Raw genomic sequence first — 9472 nt, 5'->3', positions numbered from 1 at the left:
GGTTAGTTTATTATTAAAATTTAGGGTTTAGATGGATGCATCAGATTGTGCCACATGTCACAATTTTGTGCTAAATGTTATATTAGTGAGGTTAATATGTGGGTTGAGGAATTCTGTTAAATATATGGCATATGTGACCAAACTTATATACGGCAAGGACAGGACTGAGATCACCTTTAAATGACGGACGAATGTGTATAATTTTCGTATAGTTTACTGGCATATTTTGCCCTTTTCCATTCATTAATTATGTAAAATCTTTCTTTGCATGAAGGATAATTTATTTCTTATCTTGTGAACTGGGGAGAATACCTAATTACCCCTTCAACTTGTTCACTTTTTTAACTATACACTTAAATTTTGCAAAGGATCTATGACCCCCTTATACTTGTTTGAAGTGGAATAATTATCTCCTTACTTGCTGATGTGGCATAAAGAGTATTAGTTCAACTAGAGAGACGCGTGAGGTGTGTTTCCCGGCAACCACTTTATTCCCTTTTCTGATCCAACTTTTATCCTCTTCTCCTTCATTTCACAAACACAAGCATCACAAAATTGATGGACCCATCAATAGTCTTTGATCCTGATGCTGCGTTTGTCCTCTCCAACTCGAGTCAAAAGAGAGAACAAAAAGAGTTCAAAATTATTTCACTCAGGTGTTGGATAAAAAGAAAAGAAAATGACATGGAAAAAAGATGGCAGCGCGTGAGATATACTGCCCAGTAAAAAACTGGTTGGTGATTTTTAGGGTGGTAATGATATCATATAGGGGGGTCTTAGGTCCCCCAAACTTGAAGTGTATAGTTGAGAATTAAAGCAGACAAGTTGGAGGGGTATTTATGTATTCTCCAAGTGAATTGCGTTAAACTTGACCTTAAGCGCATATACCATCAGTTGATTTTCCTCATTGCACTTATGTGACTATAAGCACATACCATTACTCGATCTCCCTTAATGACGATCAACTGCTGACAGGACCAGTTGTCATCTTGGATACTCGTTTAGTCAAGAAAGGAAATGTTATTGATGTGTCGGTCTATTTCTCTTCCCTTATGAATTGACCTAGGAAGACTATGTATTTCTACCATAGTAATTTCCTTCTTTGAGGGAATAGGGAACGGGATAAGGAACCGGATTTTTCATTAAGCCAGAGTTTAAACTTCTTCTGTTTCAATTTATATGACATACTTTGACTTAACATACAAAATTGTAATAGCTTATCATGAAGATGATCTAAACATACATGCTTATTATTGTTATTTGGAAGGCAGATTCTAATAAACAAACTGTTTCATCTCTTGTACTGTTTTCTTTTCCTTTATTTACCTTTCTATTAGTACCTTCTATTTGCTCTCCATTCGCTTTTCGGTCGTAGCGCGCGCCATAGAAGCCCTGTCTTCTTCTCACGGGCGAAGCTACATTGTCATAATGGTTGTCAACGCTTCGTCGAAAAATTACAATGCGTATATAGGTAAAATATTAGATTTTAGAGGTATATGACATATATTGAACACCCTTTGTCCGAGATTTTTTTCACTTCTTTTAAGTATGAACACCATTGAATAAATTAAATTTCTAACTTTGCCACTGCTTCTTCTACCTTGCACCTAAGAACAACTAATATATCTCTGCACACTAATGTAGTACTAACTGGTTTTCATAGTAGTATTCTTATTTCAACATTGCGTCTTCTGGAAATTAAAAAGGCAAAAAGATAATAGCTCATCACCACGAAAAGAGGAATGTACTTTCAAAAGGATAATTGAGTGGAGGCTTACATTTTGTATTTTCAAAACATAGATTGTCACATCTTTGTCCGACCTGTTGTTTTTCTTCAACCTCTAGACTGGTCCCCACGAAATCACATGGACCATTATTAAGTATCACATGTAACATTTACGTATACAAACCGACGTCTTTTGTAACATTAATTCCAGTACCAATTTAGAATCTCGAAACCATACCCCTTTCGATAAATCAATTGATTCATGGAGAAATTAGTAGAAGTATCAGAAGCAGAAATACGAATAGACTTTGCATTAGGCTGCAAATGTCGAGCTACAGTGAACCTCAGATCACTTATTGCAACCTCTCCAATAGCCTTCAAAGTCCAAACTTCGTCTCCTCATAAGTTCCTAGTCAATCCACCCAGTGGCCTAATATCACCTTTATCTTCAACCACATTCCAAGTTATTCTCAAGCCACAATCCCAACTTCCTTCAACTTTCCCTCGCTCCCCTTCTGACCGATTCCTCATTAGAACAATATTAGCACCACAAGTACTCGAACCCAATCATTCTGAATTCGTTAACTCTTGGTTCAGCTCAATTGGACATCGTTCGACGACGTACGACATAAAACTCAAGGTGGTATTCGTGGGCCCCTTCCTTCTTCGCCATGCTGTTAGTAACGGAGATTCTGAATCCGTTAGAAACATTATCAAACGGCAGCCATCCGTTTTCTCTGAGTTTTCAACTCGGGAAGCGGAGTCACTCCTCCGAGTTGCAAAGCAGCTGGATAATAGTAAAGAAATTGTGAATATCTTGGTTGAGGGCGGATTAAAAGTGGATGCGTGTTCTGAATCAAACACCGACGTTAAATGGGTGGCAAAGGGGTGGACGGCGTTACATATTGCCGTTGCAAATGATAGGAGAGAAGAGATTGAGAGGCTGCTGAGAGTGAACAGACAGCAGGGGTATTTGGATAGCAGAGATAAGGAGGGAAGAACGCCGTTACATTTAGCGGCGAGTAAAGGGTTATTGGAAAGTGCGAAGGTGTTGATAGGTGCAGGTGCGAAAGTGGATGGGAGGAGCAAGGATGGTAGAACGGCTTTGTTCAGAGCAGCTGCTAATGGCGACTGTCAGATGGTGAAGATGCTTGTTGAAATGGGCGCCGACCCTACTGTTACTGAATTGCGGCTTGGCCGTTCGGCTCTTGATATTGCACGAGCTAAGGGCCATGTAAGTACTACTCCCACTTTTATGTAATATACCTTGACTAGAAGTTTAAGAAAAAATTGGCAATACAAAAGAGCATCATTAAACATGATATAATATTTCTTTATTCCAATTTATGCGGTATGAAATTTAAACTACATGAACGTTCATCAACATTTTAAAATATATATTTTTTATTATCTTGACAAGAGAAGAAGAATTATAGCTTATTGTACTTTTCGAATAACTTTTGAATATAAAAAATTTTATTGTAAATCATTGAGGTGATTTAATTCAATTTGGCTTTAAAGATTAGTCAAATTGACTCTCGAGAACTAGAAAGTGAAATTTCAAATATAAAAAATTATTTTTTGGAACAAATTAAAAAAAAGTGTCACATAAAATAAAATGGAACGAGTAAAGTAATGGAATTTATTGAAGAATGCATCGAGTCTCGGGCTTTTTCTTAAGGTAAAAATGGATAGTTGCTGTTACTATCCAACTTCACCTAGTTCATATACATTGTGAATAAATGCAAACTACCTCCGTTTCAATTTAGATGAGGTAGTTTGACTCGGCACATAGTTTAAGAACAAAAGAAAGACTTTTGAAACTTGTGATCTTAAAATCTTAAGGGGTAAAAGCTTTGAGGGACATGGCATTTGTGTGGTTATAAAAACATCTCATTAAGGGTAAAATGAGTAAAATGAAAAGTTTAAAGTTGAATTATTTGCAAATATAGAAATGTGTCATTCTTTTTACAACACACTAATTAGAAAAGTGTATCATCAAAATTGAAAGAGAGGAAGCATTTCTTTTATGGAATGCTCAAATAATGTTATTGTGACCGGGGCGTAAATAAGGGCCAAATTGTACATGTAGAAAGGCATTGGTTAAGCTAGGATTGAACAAATGTAGAATCTGTCTCATGATCAGATTCCACATTTAATTTGTTCAAAATCTTTTTGTGAGTTTAATTTAATTGAGATTAACCTCTACTTTCATATAATTTTTTTTTGTTATATATACTGGTAGGGGATATGTGCCAAACCTCTTCGATCCCAAGGAGGATTTAATATAAGAAAAGTAGTAATAATATTAAGGGCCAAGTGTCTAAATTGAACATTCACAAGTCACAACATTGATATCTTCTGAAGACACTATAAATTTGCAGAAACAAAACTGAAAGCATGTTTATAAGAGAAATTCTTGAAGCGTGTAGAAAGAAATACCCCTACTAGTGGTCGACTAGTCTTACCATTCTGACTTTTTACAAATTAGCTCTTACTTATTAACAAGAATTTTAACTTATTTCTCCCTTAAATTTGTATGTATGGAGTGAACTTCTCACTTTATCTTCAAACAGCACTTCTAACAGTAATCTAATTAATCGGTGATCGTAGCCTTCAATTGTAAGAATATGTCATTGCTGATGGAATTTTAAGTAAGGGCTCAAGAAAGTTGTCAACACATGCCGAATATGAGTGTTTTGACAGCCATTATGAGCTAAAAATGTTTTAATTATTACTGAATTTGTTCTCATTGGAGATTAATTAATATCAGTTATTTCGAGAGATAATAGCCGATTAAATCAATCATTTTTCAACGGATTAAACCAAAGTGGTTCAAAATATAATCTAGTTGACTGACCAGCCCCAAAATTTGCTCTGTCTACCATGTGCATAAAGAGCTTGTCAGTTGTCTGGTTTCATTGCAGTTATACTTTCCTTTTCTGTAACATCCAGCAACCATTTCTTTCACATTCACAACCTACCTTACCAATTACCATGAGTAATGTTGCAGGAGGTAGTTGTTAAAATTCTCGAAAGAGGAGAAGCAGTGCTACATGCAGCAAGACGTGGAGAACTACAGCTGCTCGAGACGCTGCTCGAAAAGGGAGCAAGCACCAACATCCGCGACCAATATGGTCTAACAGCCCTTCATGTTGCAGCGATTAAAGGGAACAAAGATGCAGTAATGATACTCGCAGAATTCAGAGCCGACTTAGAATGCCAGGATGCAGAAGGCGACACTCCCCTGCACATGGCCGTCGAAGGTGGATGTGCACAAACGGTAGAAGTACTGCTAAACAGAGGAGCCAATGTGAATGTTAGGAACAAGAAAGGTGATACTCCTCTTTCTATTGCAAGGTTTTTGGGTTATGAAGATATAATGCAGCTGCTTGTCGATGAGGGTGCTGTGCTTTCTCTTATTCCCTCAAATTCCTCCTCTCCGTTATCTTGATTCCTGCCTATGATAGATTGTACTGCTTTTATGAATAGTACCACGCCATTGACCAAAGAGTAAATTATTTCTTCCGTTTTATCCAAACAAATCTTTGGTTACAGGCAAATTAAGTGATTCTTATACATACGAAAGTTAACGGTGATGTTCATAAAAAAAGATAGGTGAAGTCCTATATTCAACATTATTTTATCCAAATTTAAGGTCATGATTTAATATAATCAAATTGATTCCTTAAAACAAATTGTGAGACCCCACGCCAGAGGCGGACGCATGATTTAAGCATTACGGGGGCACCATTATTTTTAGTATGCCAATCACCAACAATAAAGTTCGGGTGTAACTCTTTGAAATGACTATGATGATTTATCATCAAAATAAAAACAACAATATTATCAAATACCATTAACTTGATACTAATATAACAAAAGTATATTGTCCATTCATAGTTGAACTCGACGCGTTTTCATATTTCGAAAACGGTCAATAATAGCATCATTGCTTATATTTACAAACACTTCCTTCTCAAAGTAACAAACTAAACAATCATTTAGAAATGCATCACCAATACTACTACGCAATTCATCTTTGATGTACTTCATAGATGAGAATGCTCTTTCCACCGTTGCAGTTGCGACAGGTAAAATTAAAGTCAACTTCACAAGCAAATAAACAAGTGAATAAGTCTCCACAAGATTTGTTTCAACCAATGCTTTCGCCAAATCACCAATTCCTTTCAAATCAGAGAACCTAGGGTCACCATGTTGCATATGCCATATGAAAGTGTCAAGTTGGCGACTAAGATCTCGAAGCTTCAATTCACCAAACTCATCGGGATAATGCTTGGCCAACGTCATTATTCTTTCCTTATCAAAATTAGCAAATGAGTTAGCCGGATTCAAGCTAGCCATACCAAGAAGCAAGTTACTACTCACAACATCAAAACGACTATTAAGCTCCAGAAGTTGCAAATCAATCACGGCATAAAAAAGCTCAACACGTAAGTGATGTGAATAAGTGACACTAGAAGGCCTATGCTTCGACTTTCCAAGAATATAGAATTCTTCCATCTTGGGCACCAAAATATCATGTTTTGCACAAAATAAATATACTTCATCCATCAATGGTTCCCATCCTTTATCTCTCATTCCTTGCAATCTTTCCTTTGTGATATCAAGAAATACCATAGCATTGACAATATCTTGATCTTTCTTTTGTAATGCTTTGCTCAACTCGTTTGACATTATCAATACTTTCAACATTAAGTGAAGCAAGAACACAAATTCAAATGCTTTAATTTTACTAGAAAAAACTTCTGCTTGCAACCTATCATTAACATCACCTTCACATTCAATCACCCCAAGCACATGAACAATAGAAGAAAATAAAATAACAAAGTTATCCAATGTTTTACAATGTGATCCCCAACGAGTGTCACCTGGCCTTTGAAGCCCCCGCTCTTGATTTAATCCTTTGCCACTTTGAACTTCACCACTCTCTAACAATTGCTCCAACAATTCTGCTTGATGATCCCGAAGTTGATCTCTACGCTTAAAAGAAGCTCCAATTATATTCAACACGTTAGTAACAATAGCAAAGAAAGTCTCAACCTCCTTGTGTTTTTTAGCAATAGCTACAAGCGTCAATTGTAATTGATGTGCAAAACAATGAACAAAATATGCCCATGGAGTTTCTTGCAAAATTAAAGCTTTAAGGCCATTCATCTTTCCCTGCATATTACTAGCCCCATCATAGCCTTGTCCACGTATTTTGGATGGACTTAATGAGTGTTTCATTAGCAAGGAAAGTACTGCATCTTTCAACGACTTTGCAGATGTATCACTAACACGAACAAGACTAATAAATGGCTCGTTCACTTGGACTTTTTTGTCAACATACCGCAAAGCAAGGGCCATTTGTTCATGGTGTGAAATATCCTTGGACTCATCAACTAATATCCCAAAATAATCTCCATCCAAGTCATCAATTATAGCTTTCACGGTCTCTTGTGCACAAGCACTCACAATATCCTTTTGAATTTTTGGCGAAGTTATCATATCATTTTTTGGAGCATGTTTTAATATAACTCTATCTACATCTGGAAGCCTATTTCCAAGCCATTCCAAAAGCCCTAGAAAAAGGCCTTTATTTTTTGAAGATTCACTTTCATCGTGACCACGAAAACGGCAATCCAAAGTCCAAGAGAAACCTTGCAATATCAATTGAGGCATTTAACGAAATTCGATATTCAGTTTTTTGTTGATCGGATTACTTTTCAAAAGCAGCTTGAATTGATTGAGATTGATTTGACAAGGCTAACATATTGTTGAAGCACTTTGGTGGAGATTACTTACTTCACCAACATGTAGATCAAATCTTTCGGTTGCTTTATTCCAACCCTTAAAGCCGGTTTTTGTGAAAGAGTCACCCGTGCTTCCATTAACGTAATCATTTTTGAATAAATAACAACATAAAAAAATGCGGCATCTTTCTTCATACTATACTCTAACCATCTAGAATGCGAACCTTTAAACCAACCCGAACTAAATTGGCGCATTTTCTTCCCAAATAAAGTTTTAGGAAATTTGTGATCTGGTTGGCAGGGCCCTCTTTGGATGTAGTGTCTTCTCACTTCATCCCGTATTCTAGGGCTATATCTATCAATGGGTATTCTCTCTCCGGGGTCGGTATTAAGTGATTTCACATCAAACTCTTCGACAAAATGGGAGGAATTGTCTCTAAAACTAGAACTTGGTTGAGGAGAATTTAACCTCGTCAAAAATTTGTCCATCTCAATTCACATCAAGAGAACTTCCTACAAAGCAACAATGCCAACCAAAATAATATTTTTAATATGATTAATCAACCAAACTTTTTGAGGAGTAAAAAGAAACATAATAAGTGAACATTGGTTCCGTTTGTACAAATAAAGGGGTTTTGTTAACTATTAATCAGCAACTCAAAAAGTGTCGAGTGCTCAGTGACAAAGGTTTAATGAGTTCAATCGAATAACTTAACATTTAACAAGTGAAGTAGTATAAGATTACAAAAAATCTTATACTACTCATTGAACTCATTTTAAGAGATATCATTTTTAAGCAGTTATATCAAAGAGCTCACCGTTTCTAATTTTTGAGAGTCGAGCAAACAATAAATTTCAAAAAACTAAAAAGAAGTACAACCTTTTGGGGCCTTAAAATTTTTGGGGCCTAAATCAAAGGCTTTACTAGCCTCAATAAAATCAAGAAAAATTACAGAAGTTCAGAGATTCAATCAAAATAGAATAGCCAAAAGTGAGAACAAGACACAAATAAGAGGCAAGCAAAACCTTCTAGTTAAGCCCCTTCTCAATCGTATTTTAAAAGGAATTTTTTTAAACCCTAACTTAGAAACTGAAAGTTACCATTAGAAAAGTGAAAACAAGATGGAGAATTCCAAGTATAATTTTTAAAATCTTACCTAGAAAAAGATTCGGCAGCTGCTTCATGCCTTAATCCCTGAAGAAAGAAACGTGTGATGCCATGATGGTGAATAGGTGAAGGATGAAATTTGTTTTGGTTTGGGTTTAGAAGAAAGAACTGATGTCAAAGAGAGAGAAAAGGGAGTAGGCGTTGAAATTTGTTTTGGGTTTAGAAGAACCTTATGTCAAAGAGAGAGAAAAGGGTACTAGTAGGCGTGTGCAAAAAGGGTACTAGTATGCGTTAAATTAAAGGCCTGACCAAATGAGATCCAATCAAAAAAATTATTTTGATTGTTGGACCTAAGATTCGAACCTGAGTCTTGAAGAAGCCAACTACTCCCACAAACCAACTCTTCTATCCAGTCTTTGTGACTGAGGGTGGCGCATAATATATTTATAGGGGTCCTTCCTGTATTAACTTATATATATAGAATATATATACAATATTTTTACTGAGGCCAACGGGTGCCCGTGCCCCCCACCCCCAAGCGTAGGTCCGCCCCTGCCCCACGCGAATCTCACATTAACAAAATACGGAGAGATGTTGGGTATATAAGTAAACAAGCCTTTGATCCTAATGACGCATTATAAATATGTGCAGGCCTAGACCCAAAGCAGACAATAAGACTAGTAGGCTACGCTGTTACATATGATATTAGAGCCACTTCACGTGCAACCTAGAAAAATGGTGGGGCAAGCCTCAACGGCCAACTGAGTTTAGGCGAATCACACATCGCGAAATCTGCATCTTTGAGAAGGTGGTGAGGCAAACGTCAACGAGGATGTTTAGTCCCAAAGGGGTGTGTATGTGACACCCCAGGCAAACCCCACA

At 36.6% G+C, this 9472-nt stretch overlaps 2 protein-coding genes across 2 annotated transcripts; one reads left to right on the top strand and one right to left on the bottom strand.

Annotated features, from left to right (window-relative positions):
- On the top strand, window positions 1792-5305 carry LOC109225701 (serine/threonine-protein phosphatase 6 regulatory ankyrin repeat subunit B-like). Its single transcript, XM_019390457.1, has 2 exons — window positions 1792-2960; window positions 4740-5305. Exons 1-2 carry the CDS (start codon window positions 1989-1991, stop codon window positions 5178-5180), a joined length of 1413 nt encoding a protein of 470 aa, XP_019246002.1. The 5' UTR covers window positions 1792-1988; the 3' UTR covers window positions 5181-5305.
- Window positions 5624-7411, bottom strand: LOC109226155 (zinc finger MYM-type protein 1-like). The gene has a single exon (XM_019390954.1). It carries the CDS (start codon window positions 7409-7411, stop codon window positions 5624-5626), a length of 1788 nt encoding a protein of 595 aa, XP_019246499.1.

The sequence above is a fragment of the Nicotiana attenuata genome, chromosome 5 (assembly GCF_001879085.1).
Source record: "Nicotiana attenuata strain UT chromosome 5, NIATTr2, whole genome shotgun sequence".
NCBI classification, from domain to species: domain Eukaryota; kingdom Viridiplantae; phylum Streptophyta; class Magnoliopsida; order Solanales; family Solanaceae; genus Nicotiana; species Nicotiana attenuata.
This window is presented reverse-complemented; position numbering and strand designations above follow the sequence as displayed.

Excerpts from the sequence above, each read along its gene's own strand:
- LOC109226155 (XM_019390954.1), bottom strand. The coding sequence starts at position 7,411 with ATGCCTCAATTGATATTGCAAGGTTTCTCTTGGACTTTGGATTGCCGT.
- LOC109225701 (XM_019390457.1), top strand. The coding sequence starts at position 1,989 with ATGGAGAAATTAGTAGAAGTATCAGAAGCAGAAATACGAATAGACTTT. Across the intron at positions 2,961-4,739 it reads TTGCACGAGCTAAGGGCCAT|GAGGTAGTTGTTAAAATTCT; the intron begins GTAAGTACTACT and ends GTAATGTTGCAG.